Source organism: Cygnus atratus, chromosome 6 (genome assembly GCF_013377495.2).
Source record: "Cygnus atratus isolate AKBS03 ecotype Queensland, Australia chromosome 6, CAtr_DNAZoo_HiC_assembly, whole genome shotgun sequence".
NCBI classification, from domain to species: domain Eukaryota; kingdom Metazoa; phylum Chordata; class Aves; order Anseriformes; family Anatidae; genus Cygnus; species Cygnus atratus.
Window position 1 is genome coordinate 27,925,155 of NC_066367.1, and position 22,827 is coordinate 27,947,981.

The following is a 22,827-nucleotide window of genomic DNA, read 5'->3' on the forward strand; positions in this document are numbered from 1 at the left end:
TGCCTATACTGAACTCAGTTCAGCTGCCTCTGATCTTTCTTGTATTTTTCCTCTAGTAATGAGGCTGGCAGCTTGCTGTTGAGTGCAGGTGCATTAACATTTCCGTTCGGCAAATACAGTGTTTTAATTGTACATATTATGGTATTTTAAAACATTTTTTTAAATTTTGTTTTGTTTTTTGGTATCCATATTTTAATCGGCGGAGTCCTGAACTCTGTTTTCAGTTGTGACCTGATGCTTTTGAAGGTTGTATAGATGCTTTATAACTGTAAACTTTTGTAATTCTGTGAGTTCTGTCAAAACTTCTGAGACTAAAAGATAGTGTTGATTGCTGAAATGCAGTGGCTATTTCATTAAAATACACAACTAATGAGCCTTATGTAGGCGAGGCTAAAAGGGATGTTTGTGATGCTGTGTGGCTATGACAAAGGGGCTCTGTGTTCTTGGATGCTATTTTTTGTAATGTAGGAAATACTGCCCTGTGCTGACAAAATCTCTTGTCTGTTTTCCAGTAGAGGAATGCAACCTCTGGATATATCCCTTCAGTCCTTGCCTGGGCCACTTAGGGTGTTTGTCCACTAAAGTGTGTCACATGTTAAAAGGACAGACTTCAGATACAAAGCCTGTTCCGTCTGCTGGATCAGCTTTGTAACTTTCTGATCCCAGATCAAAAACAGAGCACTCTTAATTAACAGCATTTCACAAATGCTAATGAAAAAGGCAAATAGGCTGAAGAAGAGTTATTTTCTGTGAGTAGAAAGTAGTAAGAACCCCTGGCAACTGCTGTTACACCTGCTGAGAGTAAATCACAGCTTTGGGCAATGATATGCTTTTGCAGGCTTGTTCATTGGAATATGAGTGTTCACAAGTGAGTCACAGCATCCTTTTTATGTATTTTTTTTCTTTCTTTCCATATAGAAATAACAATGATTTTGGTAATTGAGGATCTGACTATCCTCATATTCAGCAGATTTCTCTGATGGATTTGATGTTTATTGGCACTAGTTAATTCTTTTATGTTTTAAAGGAAAAAAAAAAGTCTGATCTAGTGAAGAGCGTATAGTATAGGATGATGTGAATAGTACCTTCATTCTGCAGATGCAGACTTTATGTATCACCTATGTATCATGGACTATGACAGAGCTGGAATCTTAGAACATCTGTTGCTGAAACATAAGATTATTTTTTGTAATTTTTGATGGTAACTGTTTTGTCAGATGTTTTTGACTTTCTCCAAACAAAGCGTTGCTTCTGTATTTCTTCTGTTCACTGGAGTTGCATTGATGGTTCTTTGAAATTTTCAGTTTGGCTTTGTAAGCCCAAGTGTCATGATTGCGTTGTTCCTCAATTCCTACTTCATTATGTGAGTGGGAGTTGGACTGCAGACATGCTTGTTTCGGTGTAAATAAATATATAAGAGCAACTATTTATCAGAGTTTTTTGAGAGAACCTTGCATTATTCAAAACCAAACTTGACCACTTTTTGTAAGACTGAAAAATGGATCATAAAAGGATGCTCTATAAATACTCTGAATAATACTTTTATGTCAAGCTTTACAGACATATTAAAGAACACTTATGTAATTTACAGTCATTTGGGAAGAGTTCGTGATTATCTAAACTATTGTTGTTTACTTGCACTATAGCAAGGCAAGAAAAAGAACACTGTTGTGTTGTTAAGTACTTTCTCTAGTGCCTTATATCTTGAAAAATATGCCATGCCTATCAGCTAACAGATGGAGTTCACAGCTGCGTGAGTATAGCCAGTCTCTAGGAAGGAAAAAAAAAGAAAAAGGGGAAAAAAGGGAATTCTCCTTTACAGAAAAATATTTTTCTGTCTTCATCTTCCCCAGAATCACTAAGATATCTATGGTAGTAAAGCCTAGTAACATGAGGTAGGCCCAGTGAGATGCTTTGTGTAGGGACTCATGACATGGATATCATCTCATTCTCTCCAAATCTGTAGCTATGCTGTTTGTGCATCTACTATTTCTTTTGTGTGTCTGTGTGTTATTCCCCCTGCCTCTCCCTCAGCAGTTTACAGAAGCTTCTATTCCCTCTATACACAGAGACCTGCTTGGATTGTAAAGATGGAAGGTTAATTTTTACAGTAATATCCAAATACTTATTTCTGATCTTTACAAAGAGCTGTAGCTACAGAAGGAGGGAGAAAAATAGATGAAGTGTAAGACATCAGTTGTCACTTCTGAGCACTGTTGGAGACATTGTACAAAATGCACGTTTTATGTCTTTAAAACAAAGTATGCCACTAAATGGGTAATGCTAAGAAGAGTTTTATCTAGCCTATAAATACCAGTGAATCTTTTCAACGTCAAATCCCAGTACAGAGACGATTTACAGTTGCAATCAAAATGATGCACACAATTTAACTTCAGCACCATCTGTATCTCTGCTGGTATTTTAATAATGAATAAAATTATATCTTGGCAACAAAAGTCACACTTAAATAAAATACCTTTAAATTCCAAGCAAGGCCTCCAAGAGGAAGCTACAAGGCCTCTTATTTACCTTGAAATCTCCTTCATGTTTTCTATAAAATAAATATAGACATATTTAAATAGCAAGCTGTGGACAAAAGGCCTGTATGATTTTGTGAAGTGCTTGTTAAACTACCTCTGAACCTTGGGGATTCTGGTACAGACAAGGGTTTGCACAGCTGGTGACAAGCACTCCTGCCCTTGCTGCAGGACTTGGGCCTGGTTTGGCAGAGACCTCTGAGCCAGGCCTAATCCAGGAGCTCTTTGCTGTTGTGACAGTCTCCATGTACTTGAGGAGAAGCACCTATGGTAGGCAGTTGCCTTCGCTTGAAAAGCCTTTTATTACCTTGGAATGATGCAGGAGGCATGTCACTTATCCTCTTCTGAATTCTTTCAGACTCAATTGTGAGGCCTACCCACACCAGTTTGTGGGCTAAAATTATCTCTTCTTTTCCTTCTTCTGCAATTCGTATATTTTGCAAAGAGCAGCAATTTTTTCTCTGTAACAGCTTGCGTGCTTGTGTACCCTTCCTTCAGCTGCACTAGCACAATGCTAGCTCTGTCTGCTACTGTCTTGCACTATTTCCCACTATTTCATGATACTTGTGGTTGCTGCAATGTAGACCACAGTCTTTCTTTGGCTTCTCAAGGACTTTCCATTTACAGCAGTACCAGATCATTGGTGTACGTATGGTACTTATCATACCAATAAGAGATCCTGACTAGCAGTATAAGATGTAGAAGTAACGCAAGCTTCACAGTCGAAGATTTTCTGCACATTTGTCTCAGAATACAGCATTACTAAAAGCAGTTCAAATCCAAACTATGGGAAATCCATGGAGTCCAAGGACTGGTGATCTTTCCCTGATTGTGTCCTCTTCATCAAAGCTTTCATTAAGGAAATGTTAGTGACCTTTTTGGATGGCCTTCACAAGTGGAAATCGATGTGTTTTGTCCCGCTGACTCTTCAAGCAGACAAAGGAAATAGCAGCAGACCAAGATTGTTAACCCATTGAAGTAACAACCCTGTGTGTGTTCAGGGACTGATCTTCCTTAAAAGAGGGTGATAGAAACATTAGCATGATGCCCTCTAATCAGAAATCTAAATTCCAAGTAGTTTCTTCAAGCTCAAGATAACATTTAGCTGCAGCAAGTTATAAACTAGATCATGTCATACTTACCAACACTTACATAAAATGTACTGGAAGAATTAGTGAAGTTGTGCTGTACAGTTTCTGTGCAAAACCAGTTTTGATAAAATATTAGTTGCCTTTCAGAAGCTTGCTGCACTTCAGAAGCGTATGAACTCCTGTCTCTCCAGGATTTGGATACATTTCTCTAAATTATTTTTTTCATAATTGTCACAGGTGTCAAAGGCCTTCACAAAATATAGAATTTAATCTCAAATATTTGGGCAGAAGGCGTTTTCTGAAGTTCACTATTTTATGGATTATTAGGTAAAGTTGATATTATCTGGCGTGTCTCACAGAAGCCCAAAAGTTTTACTGTCTAAATTCTAATTTGATGTGTTTGAAATCTGAACTAATGTTTATGTTTTTGTTTTAAAATAAATGTTTTTGGACAGAATTATAATATATGGGGAAAAGTGGGAGAGAAAACTTCTGTGTTTTTACTTGGAGGGAAGTTAAAGCTGCAAGACAGGAATCAAGAACAATAAACCAAACAACTTCTTAATAGGCTGTTGAGTTTCTCTTTTTGTTGCTGTTGTTAATTTATCATCATTTTTAAAAATCAAAAGTGAGTAAAACTCAGAAAAACAAAGTCAATGAATATAAATATTTTTATTCCTTTCAGAAGCAAGATTGCTGAGGACAGTTCTAATGATATGCATGACATTGTAAATGCTATCCATAATTGCCTGTTTCTCAGAACTCAGCGTAGTCGAGGTCAACGTACGTTTCTCAAATGCAAGTCAACATCTGTATTGCTATGTGATTTGCATGAAGAACATGGTTTATAGGTACAATTAGATGCTCTTATTTTTATTTATTTATTTTTTTGGTAATTATCTGGTTGGCAAGGAATTGTAGGAAAAAACAACTAGACAGTAAATGATTTTCTTTCTCCAGATGTTTTAAGTAATTCTGTAGTGTGGAATGATTTTTGTTAAAGCCAATGTTTTCCATAGAAATATAATGTGATTGACTCAGAGAAAAAAGTTCTTATTTTTCTGACAAATTGCCAAAGCTGCTGCTTTGTAAAGTGGAGCCAGAAAGTAGGAACCTGGGAGCAACTGGAATGAAGGCCTGTTTCCCTCACAGCAAATGAGGGAGACAATATCTTGTAAAATGTGTATGGTGGGAATCAGCATATATTGGCTTTGCTTTTAGTTTTGATATAGGTCCTCTCTGACCTTGTATAAGCACAAAACACTTCACTTGTCTTTTCTGCACCATCAAAAAAGAAAACATAATAGCTTTGTCATCTTGGGGTACGTGTTGTTTTGGCTTTTCATGGAAATAGGGCTGAAGGGATGACCCTCACTCTGTGTGCACATCCCACCTTTTGAAACCCATAGCCTATTTCATCTAAGTTTGTAAGAGATCTCACATCTGTTATTTGATGTCTGATAAGGAATATGCCAGAGCTGCCCTGCATACGACCTGGATTGTTGACTGATGCATTCTAAGCACTTTACTGTTTGAAATTTCATTTGACACGTAAAAGCTGTGCCATGTCCTGAATTGTACGTCTGTATGTCTAGAGCTGTTATGTGCAACCTCTGATGTTGCGTGATTAGCTTTGAGGGAAGAGCAGAAGAGTGACCTTGCATCTTGTCAGAGTATCCACTCAAGAATCAGCTTTGCTTGGAGGCTGTTCTTGCTTGCAATCTGAAGTCAATCAATTGTTATTCTCTTATCTGTCGGGAGTCAGTCTGTATTTGTTCTAGTGCTCTTTGAACTATCTTCAAATTTTTAATGATTTTCCTATATCCTAAAGCCTTAAAATTACATGTTTTATAGTTAGTTACGGACTTGGAGAAAAAATCGTCCCCATAGTGTCTCTTTCTAGAGACATCCATTTGAGGATTCCAGAATTTAGTGTGAAAATGTCATTGTAGCAGAGATCCAGGTGAGTATGTCTGCGGACTGGAGCAACAGATAAAAGAAATTAAGGTAAAGCACCTGGTAGTTAGACGAGCTAATTGTCATTTGCTGTGCTGGATCCCACAGAGATCCTGGGGAACACCCTGAATACATTGCTCTGAAATGGTTTACACTTGCTGCAGTGCTGAGACAGCTGGTGTCCCATAGGTATTCAATGATACCTTTGGGTAATGGTGAGAACTCAGACTGTTGCTGTGGCTCTAGTCATGGACAACTGGTGGATCACAGGCTGATATGCTGAGTTGTTGCAGTCCTTAGGCAACTGCAGGGAACTGAAGTGAGCCAGCAGTCTAGACATTATTTAAATCGAAATTTCTCCTTTATATTCAACCTCTATTTTCAAGTGGTACTGAATAGTTCTTATGACAATGACTGAATATCTACAACTAGAGAAAACTAGCTCATATGTGATAGGTAATGCAATTTTAATATTTATGTGATGGCATTTTGAAATGTAAATATGGTTTATTTGGTGGTAGCCGTAGTTTCATTGGTGTTGTTTCAAATCAGATTATCCTCTTCAGCTGAAGTATTTCTCAGAGACATTTCAGTCTCTGAACTTGCATGAAGTATACCAGCAAATTCTTGCTGATTTAGCCTGTGAACTCCATGCGTGGTATCTTCCCAGAGCATAGTTTAGCTTAAAAGATGCTTGGTATTTTTTAATGCATAATATTGGTCATATCTCCTCTTAAAAGTTCTAAGAAGGATATTCATGATACTCAATTCTGCCTCAGATACCCAAGCGCAGAAAAGTCTGGCAAAAGAAGCTTTCTCAGAGGGTGACCAAGAGGAGACCAATACGATTATCACCTGGAGGAGACTCTCCTACTGTTGGACTCACATAACTTTTTCTGGACAGTTACGCAGCATAGAAACTGTTCCTTCTATCCCTCTTGAAAGCACTGAACTGATGTCATTACTACCTTAATGTAGACCTGTCGCTAGGACCTTAAACCTCCTTTGAAGAGGTTCCCAACCCCTTCACTGGATTTTATAGAATGCAGAAGGCTGGGGGAGTACGGTGCCCTGATGTATTTGCCATTTGACATCTTTGTTTAAATCCCTGTTTAGGTCACAAGTGACGCTGAATTTAACAGGGTTATTTTAATGTGCAGATTTTCAAGTCCAGATGGAATAATTATGGTCTGACCTCTTGTGTGCCAAGGGGCACTGCACTCCACACACATTTCTGCATTGCAGTCAGAAGTTCTCTTTGAGACTTAAAGGCTGTAAGTGATGAGGAATCTGCTCAGGACCTCAGTAATCTGTTTTGTTGGTTAATTATCCTCATGGTCAAAACACCAGTGGCATATTTGTCCTTAATTTGTCTAATTCATGGATCTCATTAGGCATTTTTGCTGATGGTAACCTAACGGATGGAAAGGATTTCATATATGAGTTTCCTTTTTGAGGTCCATCAGTCAATACCCTGTTATGAATTATATTGCTTACACTGATTTTGATGTAGAGCTGTTTTTAATTCAGATATGAGTACTAAATAAATACTTTGAGAACTAAATGTGTATTTTCACCCTTCTCAGTTACAGTGTTTTAACAAAATGGTATCAGGTTTGTTTAATTTGATGCTTTCTGGATAAATGTGCTAGATAAAATCTCCTAGTGCTGCCACTCTTTAACTCCTCATGGGCTGAAATTCTCATCATCCCTTTCACTGTTTTGCATTAAATCCTTATCAGGCATCCTGGCTTATGTTTCCGTAGGCTACCTTCTCTGCCAATTTGTATGTAGTCCACTGTTCACATTCCTCTGTTTGGAGGCTTTCCAGTATTACAGGGCTTATTTAAATTCTAAACTGGTGGTTCAAATGTTTTAATCCAGTTTCTGGGCCAATAATTAAGTCTTTATTTATAGTTTTCCACTTCTGCCATCCCCTCTTATTTGTTAATCCATCAGAATATTATTTTTGTACACATTTAGAAGACTAATATATCATCCTGCTTCTTTCAGAATATCAAATGGATTTATGTTTAATATTATTTACACTCCATCATGATGATCATTTCTGCAATGTAATTATCAGTATAAAAATCCATAGTGGGAAATCTACTGCATTGAAGGGGCTCCATCTTTATGTTTTAAGCTCTTTGGGCCATGTGCTGTATGTTCTTTTAGCATTCCTCACCAATAATTTGTACTTCCCAACCATTTATTTGGAGTTGCAGAGATCAGCTTATTCGTTTTTCCCAGTGGTGTAATACTTGCTTCATTTCTACTTTTTTTTTTCCTGAACAGCCTCTTCTTTTTTTTTATTATTTTTTAAACCTCTCATAATAAATGTAGAACTTAGCTAAATTTTTAAACAGTTTCCCACTATTGTTCACATAAAATTTCCACCTACTTTTGCTCTATAACTCTTTTTATTCAGGGGAAATTCTCCACTTTAAAAATTCAGTTACATATTTAAATGACAAACCAAACATATTTGCATGTAAAGAGAAATTTGTCTGCTTCAGGAATTTCCAATAGCAGGTTAGCCCACATCTGAGTCTTTGTGCAGTTACTAAGGTAGACCTTGGTTTTACTTCCATGAGTGGGGTGATGAAGGAGTGGTCCCTGATGGAGGGGTGTCAGAGGCTGCACATTCTTTCCATCGGGTGGAAGTCTGTTCATGTAATGGAAGTTTCCCACCTTTTCCTCTCAGCCCAGAGTGCACGGGGATGCTGAAGGTAGCTGACAGAGTTGCTTTCCTGTTGATCAGACAAGCAGTTAACTTCTTAGAATATGGAGGATTTTGATTACAAAACTCTCTTGCTGTTTTGCAGGACAAGTAATATCTTAGTTGTAATCTGGATCTTTATGGGAAAGGTATCATCCAATTTTGGATGAGTCTACATTTACTGTCAGAATTGGAAAGTCATTGCTGCTTTTATTCCTTGCTTTTTGTAACCCTGAAGTATTAATGCATCTCTTCCCCCACCACTTGCAAATTACATATTTACTATGAGAGTGTGAGAGCACACTCTGGTGTCTAAGATTTGGCTAACCAGCAGGACTTTTCCAGTAATTAGATCCGTGTTTCCTCCATGGGAGATTTAATTAAAAATGAGGTGTGGGTTTATTGTTTTCTTTAATTGTTATTCCCTATTGAAATCCTGCACCATAGTCTTTAATGTGTATGTGACAGCATTGTAACGTGAAAACTTACTTTGCCTAATTGCATTCTTCTTCAAATGTTATGAGCTCAAAAAATCATTTGGAGTGTTAGTCTAGGCTACTTGAAGCTCTCCTCAGAAGAGGATTTGAAAGAGGGGGAAAAACATTGCAGACTACTTATCTGACCTAACAAGCTAATTTGGAACATACTTTTACATGTTGCATAAGGCCAGGTGGCATATCCTTTATGTGTTGCTTACATACAGAAGTAAGAAGTTGTAACTCCTACGTTAGGTACCTGCTCCATTGAGAAATATTTTACTGAACACAACACCTGAGGTGTTACGTAAAGTCTGACAGAGCATTACTATGTTCTTCTAGTGGCTTTTGCAACAGGAGGTTTTATCTTCTTTAAGGAGAGGGTATATCATAAAATTGCATTGTCTGGAAGGAAGACATTTTCAAGTTTTTAGGTGTTAACAACAGCTTTTAGCTGGTTGCAGTCCCACCAGACTGTTGTTCTGGGAGGTAAATTTCAGAGTTGATGACATATTGATGATGACAATGACATACTTTTGTTCTGAGGGATTTCATGCAAATTGCTTCTTCTCCAGTCTCTGTCTACTAAGTAGAAGCAAACGCCACCTTGAGCTACTAGAAGTTGACATATTTTTTGCTCGTGTGATGACCTCTCTATGTATTGTTTTTTGCTTTATTTTAGATAATTGTGATGATGCCTTGGTATCTACCTTACCTTCATCAGCCTTTACCAGTTCCTCTGAGTTCTTCAGTACTCACAGTCCCAGCTTTGCAAAGCTCAACAGGCGAGATGGTAAGGTTTCAGTGGGAAATGCCTAAAATATTTTTAATCACAGTTATAAAGAATAACTTTTTATGCTGTTTGTATGCAGTGCATTCAGAGCCAAGTTGAGTAGAGCTGTTAATTTATGCTTTTTTTGAGAGCTTTATTTAGGAGCAATTCATTCCTTTTATTGTTGAAAACTTCTATTGAATTTGAAGTTCTCCTCTTGTAGAAACATCCTGTAGGAAGTTCAGGTGGTTATTTTGCTTTTGAATAATTTTCCCTATAATTTTTAGAGCTTGAAGGTCATTAGACTTGAGACCCCATTCTAAAATGTAGTTGTTTATTAAAGGTATTAGCAACTAGATATACATGTTCTAGTGGAATTCAGTGATTACACAACTTAACAGAAATAATAAAAGAAATTGAAAAAAATTTTGCAGACGTTTGCAACAAGGATTGCCCTGATAATGTGTTGACACATGAAGTGAAACTATTAGGATCAAATTTTATATTAGGAAAAAAAAATAGCAGTATTTAGGATATCATTAGGTATTTTGTTATAAATCTGGGTTGCTGGCTCTCACCTTATTCCAAAGTTAGAGCCTCAACAAGAGGAAAGCTGTGTGTTATGGCATTACGTATGATTTTAATTCTTAGCAACACTAAAAAGTATACTACTAGTTAAGAGACTTTAATTGAAATTTAAATGAGAATTTTCCTACTTAAACATATTCTATGAATTGTCTGTCTAACATTACTATTTGCGAAACCTAATGATAAGACACTAGTGATAAGGAGTTGCAACGTCATTAGAGAAGTGTTAGATGGGACTTACTACCTCAAACTACTGAACCAGAGTTCCTCAGCAAGTAAAAGGTGATGTGATAGCTTCTTGACATACAGAAAGTTGGAAACATTGAGCATGATATGAGTTTGCATTGCCTTTGTCTTTAGCCACCAGCTGAGATAGTGGGTAAACATACCTACACGATTTTGAAAATGGCTTAAATGACTAAGTTTATGTGCAGAAAAGAAGATTCAAAGTGAATACTATTGCAAGTTCAGCTCTGGGTGTACTGAATTTTAAAGTTATATTAATGATATCTCAAGTAAACTTACAGCGATAATAAGGGTAGAAAATAAAATAGGTCTTATTCTGGTGTGCTAAGGTTGTTCTACCATGTAGTGGGGCTGTAATTTATTCTAGTCCTTTAGGTATGCGGTTATCACATCAGTAAAGGTCCTACCTGTCCTTTGGCACAAATCGTGGGAAGAGGAAGACAGAGAACGTTGAAACTGAGCCCTAAACAGGGAATCAGTTTCAGGTGTTTAAGCAACTTCTATTTCATGTTTTGAAGTTTTAGGTGATAACTGAGGAGCTAAACATAACAGAAGGAGCTAAAATCTGAATTCTACATTGCTTCATTCTTTTGTTGCACAGACTCTTGTAGAAACATGCAGATAGATGTAGTACCAGCAGTATTCACGTGGATACTTCATCTTGCTTTGGAGAAGGAAGTGGTGGTAGATGGTGGCTGAAAGAACTTTCTTTGGCTTGTACTTGAATACATACAACAGACATCTTTGGAAGAAATAATATCTGCTAACAAAGACTATGCCATGAATTTCTAATAATGTTGGAATGTTTTGATGAGTTTGCTTAGTTTCATTTGTAATTGATAAAACATTGCAAGTAACAGTGCTTCAAGGCAGAAAGCCAGATACATTTGTTAATATAAATATGAAAGCAACAGGTGAAGATGAATTTATAAAATACAGGTCCAAACCTACATCAATAGAAAGTTTTAATTCATCAAGTTGATTCAGTAGCAGAAAACTAAAAGGCTATTTTAAAAAAAGACTTGCAGCAGAGGAATGTGCCATTTAGCAAACAAACAACAGCAAAAACCTAAGCAAAGCTTTACATGAACTGCTGAAAGTGCTCAATTAAAGTGCTAATAAATCTGTACTGGTAACAGTAAAGCAGTTAGTATAATTCAGATGAATATGATTCTGGGGTGTGAAATATATTATCCACGAGAGGGATTAATCAACTTTTTTGTTTACAGTAAATAAATAATGAAAAAGAATAAGAAAATTGCTACCATGTGACTGTATCAACAGGGCTTTTTCGACTTCCTATTAGTTCTCAGCCTGAGTAGTCAGTACAGGTAATTATGTATGGGAGTATAAAACATACATGATGTCAAAAGGAATTTGTTGTATGGCTGGGAAGTATTTGATCTGGGCATTAAAGTAAAACTGTGCAGCAGGGATGCGCTTAGCATCAGCAGGAAGTCTAAGAGTTGGTAGCACAATATAAAGCTAGTTGAGCCGTTTGTAAGGCACTGTAGGATGGAAAAGAATGTTTCCTTTTGCTTCATATTAATAAGCTATAAATAAGTATGGGCATCTTGAGCAGTCCTGTGGAACATCAAGGAGCATTGATTGCATAGCACTGGGCTTAAGTGCAGTTTTTGGAACAATTATGGCAAAATGTACAAATGATTTGAAAAAAGTATTTGATCATATTTCTTGGAGTCATTTGGGTCTCCAACTGAGAAACCATATGATCTTCTTTCTCATATTTCTAGCATTATGATTTGTTGCCATGGAGAATATGAGCAATATATATTCCTGTGGCACTGTTTCTCCACTAGGACATTTTCTTCTCACTGTGTTGAAGCTCTCCCTTGCAATGATCCATAGGCAATGTGAAACATGGTACCTGTGAGGAATGGTCATGTAGCCTTTTTGCAACGAGCAGAAGGAATGGAAATCTGGCTGGCAGAATGGGGAAATGCTATTGCCCCTCAGACATGATGTTGTGAGGTGCAAAACTTATTGACTTTGATCACATTTTGTCTCTTGCCCTCTTGAGAGAGGGAATGTGGCATCCTCATACATCAGCACTTTCCAGGTTACCTAAAAAGGCAAAAGTCCTGATCCAGTGGCTGTAATCTGTGCCACATTTTGTCTATTTTATGATTATACCTCACTATTAATAAAGGAATTACAATGCTCTTCAATTTCCTTATACCCAACTGCAGAAAAACAGTTATACTAGTATCTGTTTGGATGTTCAGTAGCATTGTCTTTAGTAGCCATTGCTGTTGTTGCCTTCATGTTATACATTCTTGTTTTAGGCCTGCCCCGATGAACGTTCACCAGGGTGAACATCACCAGTAGGTAGAGGGGCCAAGAGCCATAAAATGTTTGCTACACTGTGGACATGCTTTTTTGTTACTTTCCAAGAAATCTATGGGGAAAGGGAAAGCGTGGGTTTTGGGGTGTTCCCTACTGCTCCCCTCCCAAGGGAATGTGTGTATTGCTGCTCTTGTGTAAAATCAGGGTCCATAGCCTGTAATGTCTCTTGCAAGTCTGGCTTCTGGACTGCTGGACCAACGAAACCTGCAGAGATGATGCTAAGAGCAGGTGTCATTGCTGCATTATGCAGTGCTCACATCTAAAGAATGACGTTTCCTACAGACAGATATGCTCATGTGAAGTGAAATGCAGTTCAGAGATGCTGTTATAGTCTGTGATTTGAGAGCTTGAGCTCACTGCAGATCTCCCAAATTTCCATTCATTGTGTATTATTCTTTTGACTTGCTTCCAAAATATAAACCTGTTGTACCATGCTCAGACTAGAAAACAGCAATGCATAATAAAGCAAAATACCTCTGTGGAAAGCATATCACCTTACTGCCTCTCATAGCAGTAGGAGGGAGAAAGTACGAACAACATAGAGTAGATGGTTGTTATGATGTTTAACTTACTACTGGAAATTACCTGTGGTAATGAGCTTGGCTTAAGAACTTATATAGAAACTAAAACAGAGAAAGCAAAGATATAATTTTTCTTTTTTTTTTTTTTTTTTAATGGAAGACTCACCTAATGACTTATGAGCTATTTTCCACCATCTAGTTGTTGCTGTTTGTTGTAGAAAGACTGATTAAAGAGACAATGAAGGAAAGAGGAAAGTGCCCACATTTCTTTTAAGAGTCACTGCAAATGTCTAGAATAAGCTCTTGAGAGTGGTGAAGGGAACAGCTTTGTGCCACAAACCTGCCAGAACTTCTCCACTGAATATCAATGCTCTGACAGTTCCTGGAAGAAGCAACAGAGCAGCAACTTTGTTTCAGAGTCTATTTCAGATATTAGATGTTATAGTACAAAAGAAGGTTTCCTTTCGCTCCCATGTACATTAGTCGGAATTCCTTACAGGATGAATATGCAACTTCTTTTTGAACATCAATGTATAGTTCGAATCTTAAAAAAAGAAAAAAAGGGGGAGGGGAAGGATGGAGGGAGCAGTGTTAGGACTTTTGGCATGTGGGCTTCTCTAAGTTGTGTGTCTGTACAGAGTTAAGAGAGCAGTCAGATATGAGGTGAGTGATGAAATTCCTAATACTCTAGTTAGGTCTTCCATGGTATGCTCATAGTCAAGAATGTAGTATTTAAGGCAGGTAAAACAATCATTATGGCAATGAAGGCTTCTGTTATAGCTGAAAGAAGTAAAACAAAGCATGGTGCTAGCAAGCAGTATACATTAGTTTGGTTGCAAACAATTTTCCCTGGAACATTTTGGTAGAGAGGTGAAGATTGAGTCATCCAGTACATAGGGACTGGGGATGATACTCAGTTCTACCTGTGGAATAAATACGCTTCTTTTTCAGGAATTGGGACTAAATCCTACTTTAATGAGCTGTAATAATGAAAATTGTAACATCTTTTCGTAAATAAAATAATTTCAGTTGTGAGATGGCAAATCCAATGTGGTCCAGGAAAATCAAGAAAATTTTTAAAGGGCAAAGTTATTGAAATAGAGATTTTTGGTATCAACCATTAATATGCTATTCAAGGAGCAGTTTTGAAACAGATCAGTTAATAAGATTAAAATATTAAGGTAAACCCAGCTATTTTTAACTGAAATTTATGATGCTTTTTCTTTAGAAATGTATATTTGGAATCATTCTTGTAGTTTACATGCAGAATTGTTAATGCTTTATTTTCAACTCAATATTTCCCCTTTCCCAATGGAATTCTGTTCAGTATAATTGGACAAAAAAATGCTTTTGTAAGCTTTGCTAATAATGGTAAAACAAACAAGATGATAGGTTGCAGAGGCAACAACAGCCTGAAAATTTGCTGCTTTGGTTACTTTGGAATAAATGACTTCTCTGTTCTTCATAGCTGCATTGTTCACTTATTTGTAAGGCTGGAGTGAATGCTGAATGTATACAGAGAATAAATGTGTGCAAACAAAAGCAAGGTAAAAGAAAATAAATGCAGACTATAATGATATAAGAGTATGCTAGAGAACACAAGATAATGTATTGCAATCTGAAAGGATTCACCTTTTTAACCATAAGCACACATTTACTGTTGGGAGTGAAGTGCTGTAATTCAAGCAGTGGTTGCAGTTCCATGCTTCATTGGCTTGACATTATCGTGTTCCTGTTTAACCAGTATAAGAGTGTGAGGGACAGTTGATCTGCTCAAGTACTTGTAAAGGACGAACATGAGTTACAAACTTACTGGCTTACATCTAATCATAAAATCTCTGTTCCTGAATGGAGAAGTGGATGATGGAATTTGATAACTTGCAACTCATTGTCCTTGTATTTTATCTTGAAAGAACAAACCACATCTTCACATGTTCACTTAACGAGCATCTTTTGTGAAGAAGAGATCACTTTTCAGTGTGAAGTTAATTCATTTTAGTTGTTCAGTCTATCGGTCTGTAGCTTTACAATGTATTATCGAAGTGCATTTACAACCTTTAATTAAACCATTTTTTTCAAACACTTAATACAGCAAAAATCAAGATAACTAACGTTTTCTCTCATCTTTCAAAAATTAGCCAAAAAGAAAATGTCAAAGCAAATTAGAACTTAGAAATCAGTATTCCCAGATTTGCTGGAGCATGTGAGGAGGGAACAGGTATGATATTTTTGTCAGTGAAACGTGCCATCATCCTCACTAACACTTGTCCAGTTGATGATGAATAGGTTTTCTAAAAAATCTTAAATTCATAATTCCTTATGAACGTTAGGTCAATTAAGAAAACCGTGAGGAAGCACACCAGGTAACATATTTCCTAACACAAAAATTTAAACAAACATCTTTATGTTTAGGAATTAGACTCCTCTGTGGTAACCCGAATTAATAACATGTTTCTTTCTCATGTATAATTTCTTGTGTTGTCATCATTATCTACGTTATTTTTATCCTATCTCTTACAGGAGCTGGTGGCTGGTCCCCGCTGTACTCCAATGAGCAGCAGTGGCTCCAGGTTGATTTAGGAGACAGAGTGGAGATTGTTGCAGTGGCTACCCAGGGCAGGTATGGGAGCTCCGACTGGGTAACCAGCTATACGCTGATGTTCAGCGACACTGGCCGCAACTGGAAACAGTACCGACAAGATGACACTGTCTGGGTAGGTTTGAACTGCAGATGCCTTTGGCTCCAGATCTTTCTGGCTCAGGCTCGGCATGGGATTTGGAGAAGCAGCTTCAGTTTCATGTCGGAGGAGTGGTGTAGTGGTGAGAGAAGCAGAGCTGAGTGTAACTGAGCTACAGGGTTTTGATCTGAACTGATTGCATTGCTGACTGTAACACACATGTTTAGGCCCTCAGGACTACTTCTCAGGACTACTTGTTTCCTCAAACTATGAGGATAGGAAGGGCACTTGAAATGACCTGCACACTTCTGTGCCTTTGATTCAGGCACACCAGGGTAAATGGGGCTAATCACCTACATACATTCTCTGGCAAGTATGGAAATTAACTCTATTTTATGCACACTTGCTGGTCAGAACAAGGGAGCACATGCTGGGGGAGGTGGGTGGTAAATTGCTCCTCAGCTGGAGAAGGCTGGGGCTGCAGTGTGACTTGTGGACTGATTTAGCAGACATGCTCAAAGTGCTCAAGGCTTTTCCTAAAATTTTAATATAGGCCTGATGCTTAATGAACGTGTTGCAGGTTCAACGTGTGGCCATGCCAGGTGCACTTGGTAGGACTGCATGCAGTAACAATGCCACCTCAGGCGTGGACAGAGAAGTTTAAAATATCATATGGAAAATGTGAATTGTTAGTACATCGTTAATGAATGCTAGCATCCTCTGGTTCTGAGGATCAAGAGCCTTGGTAGCATGGCAGTATGTCATGGTAAATCAAGCATATTCTTCATGAACATAAAAGAGAACATTGTAAGGGTGATCAAATAGACTTCTGTTTTTGTCTCAATTTTTTTTTTTTTTTTGGTGAAGAACTTGCTTAAGTGCTGTGTCACAAAAGGAGACTTAATTTCCAGAACATAATTATGAGTTAGAAGTGTTGTGGCTGCAGCAGGAAGAAAACAGAAGGGATGGTTAATTTTTTTTGTGAGCATGTTCTTCGCACTGGGAACACATGTACAGGATGATTAACTTCTGTGGTTTAAAAATCCATTGCATTGCCACTGTCTTTGTTTTATCGTAGTTTGATTTAGGGAAGGCAAGTGAAATCCTTCTTCCTTTAGAAAGGCAACTTTGGCCCAAAGATGATTGTAAAGTTGTCAAGTGCGGCTCTGCTTCATCTGTCACTTTAAAGTTCTATTATGCTAGCTTCACTCCAGATGCGTATACTTTTTTTTTAATATTTAAAAATGGTGGAATTTCATTCAGAACTGAATATAGTTATCATTTAATCTGATGTTGGACTTCTACCCTTGGGACTCTGAATTCCAGAACATGGATATTTTTGCAGACTCAGTGTCATCAAATGCTTCCTTCCTTGATGATAATATGTGACATCTTAACATTTTTTATTAATCTTAAATTTAATTGTTGACTACATGTCCAACTTTTCAGTCTGTCTCCTTTTTGGAAACTCTTGACCTTTTATTTTATTTTGGAATTTTTTCTTCCTAAAAGGGAAACTTGAAAAGACAACACATAAAACTTACCTTAGCAAATCTTCATGCCCTACAGATCCAATTTTGTGAGTTTCTGATCTGGCACCAAATATTGCACACAAGAATAAGAATAAGCCCAGCAGGCATTTAACAGTGAATCAGGATTTATGAAGAACCTGAACTCCCTTGTTTTATTAAATGATCAGGTATGAAGGTGATTCAGGACAGACCCTGACACAAGTTCTAAAGTTTCAGTTCTTTCTGGTGGGATAATTTTTATGTATTTTTCTAATGGAAACCACTACAAGCGATAGAGGATATTTATTTTTGTACATAGTTAAAGAAAAATGAAACGGAATTTGGATGAGGAAAAGTAACAGTGGGGGAAGGATTTGGATATTCTTCCCTGCATGTCAGTTTCTATAAGTCACACTGACCATGGTTGCCAAAAATATAATTCAAATCCAGAAGAAGAATTTGCTCTAAGTCCCCAGACAGAGGGCTTGAAGGGATTGTTGGGATGCATAGCCAGACTTTGTTGGAAGGATCTGGTGGTAAAAATCCAAAGTGGGCTGACTTGACATTTCATTAGTCTGTGCAGTCCACCTAAACTGACAAGTCTCGTTAACACCTAAGAACTTGTATGCCTGCCTTGGAATTAATGAAGATCAAGTTACTTCTGTACATTTTTTATTCTATCTTAAGGGAAAGTTGGTTCTTTTCTCTTTTTTCCTGGCACTTTTGGATATGTTTCATTAAATGAAAATAGATCTTGAGAGCCACTGAGGAAAGTCAAAGATGCTGTCAGAAGTATGTAAAGAATTATGATTTCAACTTATGTAACATTTCTGTTTTATTGGCAATAATCCTTTCCATAGGCTTTTTACTGACAAAAAAGATAAAATACATTGTCCAGCTTTATTTGAAGATTTTTCTGTAAAAGACCCCTGGATGAAATGAGAACAAGCACCATAGTGCACTTGTCCTAAACGTCTGGGCTGTTAAATAGCTAAGGCAAGTTCTGCATTGCTCACGGCCCAGACAGAAGCATAGCCCTTGACCTAAGGGAGGTCGGTAGAGAGGATCGTTTTACAAGGATAGGAAAGTGGTGCTCTCGGGTAGTCTCCAGTAGTGTCACAATATAGGCAGTTTCAGCAACAGCAATCTATATCCCAGTGCTTGTGGGGGCCGGGGTGATCTGTCAGGATTCAAGGTGGGAGTCTCCTACGTCAGGGCAGGTCAAGGTTACCTGTCATTCACAGGGAGAGGGTGGGGGGTTAAAATCTAGTTTTTTTTGAAAATAAGGCCCTTCAGAAATCTCTGGTTGGGTGGGAAATGCATTCCCTCCCTGCTAGCCTCTGCCAGCTTTAACTCTGGAGCTTTTTTTTTCATGTCCCTAGGACAACAATTTAGCACTGTCTGTGTCCCTCAGGACTTCAAGCTTTTTAACATTTCCTTTTGAAACCTTTGTGTATAGCTAAAAGGGCTAGAAATCTACCTGGGTGTATCATTTTTTGTTTTGTTTCAGAAAGCTGTGCTGTTCCAAGCTTAAGAGGTGGTAAACACTGTGACTCATGGCTCAGAAGGGGCTGTGAAACCTAAATCATTATTGCCTGGAGCTCCTCAGATGGAGTCTGCTATATCAATATAAAATATTGATATACATTGGACCTGTTAAGGTCTCTGATAGAGCTTTCACTTTTTTTTTTTAATAGCTGGAAGTTTGTGCTTTGATGTGTGACTGTTACCGAATGTCTCACCAACTGCTCGTTGGTGACAACTAATCAGTCATTTATGGCTGTTGGAAGGGAGGATTATGTGGAAGGGACCTAGGTAGCCTGGTGAACCTTTTTGGTTTTGTTTTCTGAAGGCAGTGCAGCTGCATGGGGAACAAATCTGACAGAATTATTATAAATTGAACTGGTAAAAACATGGTGTAAAAAGTACACCCTTCCATGGATTTCAAGGCAAGTATGTGATTTCAGGTAGAAATCTGAACTTTCACTTTTTTTTTTTTTTTCCAATTCACCTGCATTTCAGTGAAGGGAAACTGTCTGATGTTGTTTCCACAATGTATGTTAAAAATGGCAGGAACCCTTAACCTCTGCTCAAACTGGGTTGGCTTGGAACTCCAATTTCTACCAGCCCATCTGTGTGACCCAGAGACATAGTTGGGGGGTATTCCCAGCTGGCTATGCCGTAGTGCTCTGGGAGGAGGATTCACTGGCATGGCCTTTTCACCCTTCATGTTATGGGCCATCGGCCAAATTTGGTAGAGGTAGCAGGAGGGCAGTAGTACCTTTCAAAATCCCTGAGTAAATCTATCCCTGGATGAAACTTTTCATTATCATGTTTTCACAAATGTCAGATATTCTATACTGCAAGCAGTGCTTCCAAGTTGTTTTCAGCCATCTGGGTATAGGTTTTGTCCACCAAGTGGCATATGTGTCCTTCAGTGCATCTGAGACCTGGGTACATAAGTTATTTATTGGGCAGCCGATAAGATGGATGTTTGCACACGAGTTTATATGACCATATCACTAGTAAAAATCCCTTTCTCTTTATAGAGATTACAAGGCTTATTATCCTTCTCTCAGGGCATGCATACAGCTTCCATCAACTTCACCGTTAATGAGAGCACTGCATAGACAGATCGCGAGGAGAATCAGAAAACCTCTTACATTTTCACTCAGGCTGTGTTTATGATGTTAGTAAATTCTGCAGCTGGAGTTGAAGACAAGACAGATTAGCCATTTAAAACCAATTTTCCAACCCCATTTGTATTTAAATAATCTTGTTACAAAAGGACTCTGTGGTTCAGAGCAAACTAGGCTTATAATTATATTTTCAATATGGATAAATCAGCTGTGTGTGGACACACTAGCTATTGATTGGAAGACATAAAACATAAATCTTATGGCTTGTAACAAGAAAATGATTTTCCAGTTTTTTTAAGTGTTGAATAATTCAGAATTTACTTTACCTGCATACGCACCACAGCTTGAGTCAGTCCAAATTGCGTATATTAACGGGACAAAAGTGTGGGCTGTGATACAATGCTATTTCATTTTAGATAGCAATTTTTATGCCATCTATAAGGAGAAATACTTTACAAAGCTGAAAAACAATTATGCAGGAAGACACAAATGAAAGGGGAGGAAGGATGCATAGAATTATGTAGCAAAAGGAGAAAAGGGATGTTCTTCAAAGTTTTTGAAAAGTTAAGGAATTGGAGATGAAGGGAGACTGCCCTGACAGTGGTAGAGCACATTGTTGTATTAGAACCACGAAAACGTGTGAAAAGGCAAAAAAGTGGAAAATGGTATAGATAGCAAGGAGATAGTTCATACTCTGTGCAAATACTTGCACACATGAAGCAGAAGTTTGGAGCTCACTGTTTGTTGGTGAAGCTCTTCCACTGTTAGCTGCATATGGAAGGGTGAAGATGACTTCAGGTAGAAAGAGGGGCAACAGTGAGTCCTAAACCCAAAGCTGGATGATAAGATAGGAAGTGTTGGACAACGACACCTGGGTCACAAATGGTGCAGAGCTTCCCCCAGGGAGAATGCCACAAAATCAGTCCCACCTCCTGCAGGTGCAGTGTGAGGACTGGAGAAGTGATAGGAAGCTGAGGATGGTTTAGGAGTGTATGCAGCTTTCAGGGGAGCAGGAAAAGTCTTCAACAGAGGTGATAAAGATCCCTTGCATCCTCTTTCCTCAGGAAAACCCTTGTTTGCGTGTGTGAGCTTTTGCTGAACCAGAGGCTTTTCTAATGAAATCTAGAGGAGGGTCATTCTTAATTGGCTTATAAATCTACTGGAGTGCTGTAAACTTTCCCATTTCCACTCTAGCTGGATAATGATTGTGGAACTGTTTTGGTGAGTTAATTATCGTGAACGTAGTTAGAATATTAATCTTCTTGTCAGATTTATAGTTGCACTAATTTATTCTAAAGCACCTTTTAGCTCCAAGTCCTAATGCCCTCCAAGCAAGACCAAAATTCTACCTGTAGTAAAGACAGGTCCTGTATTGTTTGCTTAGATGAGAGAATGAGTTTATTTGCCTTGTTATAATGCTTCCCACTGCCCTAGTATTCAGATATATTTAATCTCCTGTATGCACAGTAATTATTGCCAGGCAAATAGGTATTAAAGAGTATCTGTGGATTATTTTCTTTTCCATCACCTTTTGCTCTCAGGAGCGAAGAAAAAAAAAAACAGAACAATTGCTACTTTCAAGTAGGAACGAAGGAACCAATTCAGCCTTGCTGCAGGGAGGCAAGGCTCTTTAGAGCTTTCATCACTTTTCCTGTAGGAGACATGTTATTACAGCTTTTGAAGAGGCAACAGTTAGCCATTTGTTGTATTTAGAACTGCTCTGACTTAAGACTATCTGATTCTGAGATGCTGTTTGGATGTTACTAATTTGCTTCTAATTCTGGTTTAGTTTACTGAGCTGGCTGCAAACCTGGCCTCCAGAGTATGTTCTCAGGAAATCTGTCTGTCTTGATACTGCCAGGGCAGTCCTCCTGTTGGGAAAATAATTCACCGTGTCAGTATATCTGCTTTTGTTAAGTGCGCTCAGTATGGATTTATGCCTGAATAAAATAAATATACACATTACAAATTACACTTCAGTGTTGAGATATTCAAATTATCCTTGAACTAACTGATTTTTTGCATGAATTCTGTGACATTGCAATATGCTTTTATAGTTGCTTAACTGTAAAGTGATATCAAGATGGAGTCTAGAGAATTTAATGCTGATATTATCATGATGCCCATCAATAACTTCTTCAGTACTTCTGTGCTTGGTATCTGGCATCATTTTACCCTTACCCAGGAAACTGCAGGAAATGTGGCTATGTGAAGTCACTGCTGTTGTCACTGACTTCCTAATCCTGTTCCTTCGCACATTGCCTAAAATTTACATGTTCTGTAACTATTTAGCTTGGGAATGCTGTGAAATATCCCTAGATTTCCGATTTCTACATCCCATATTTTCTGTATGACCTGGTCTCTCCAATACTTCATTATCTCAGGGATTATGAGGTGTGACTCTAGTGCTAGCTCTAAGAGATTAGAGTGGGGAGAGGGGTGTGCGTGGTTCCAGTTGTTGAAGGCTGGTCCTAAAACGTTCATGTCTTCCAAAGGTCTCCTGCAGATTTGTCTGCCATAGCCACAAAGCTATTGTTTTCCCCTCCAGGGTTCCACTAAGAGAGTTAAAGTTAGTGGCAGTGTGCTAAGGTAGACGTGTGGTAAACAGTGGACGTTTCCGCTCAGATGAAGGCTTTTGGCCACATCAGTAGATCAAGTTTCATTGTTGTTTGCAAATCATATTCTATGGTATGTGAAGCTATAAAAAGGTGCCTTTACAAATT

At 38.0% G+C, this 22,827-nt stretch overlaps 1 protein-coding gene across 1 annotated transcript in view; it reads left to right on the forward strand.

The window, feature by feature from the left end:
* Window positions 1-22,827, forward strand: part of CNTNAP5 (contactin associated protein family member 5) — a 216,383-nt gene that overhangs the window by 624 nt on the left and 192,932 nt on the right. The window contains exons 2-4 of the mRNA XM_050711667.1: window positions 2,662-2,807; window positions 9,465-9,575; window positions 15,797-15,990. Coding sequence (XP_050567624.1) covers window positions 2,662-2,807; window positions 9,465-9,575; window positions 15,797-15,990 — 451 coding nt within the window. The remainder of the gene's footprint in view (window positions 1-2,661; window positions 2,808-9,464; window positions 9,576-15,796; window positions 15,991-22,827) is intronic.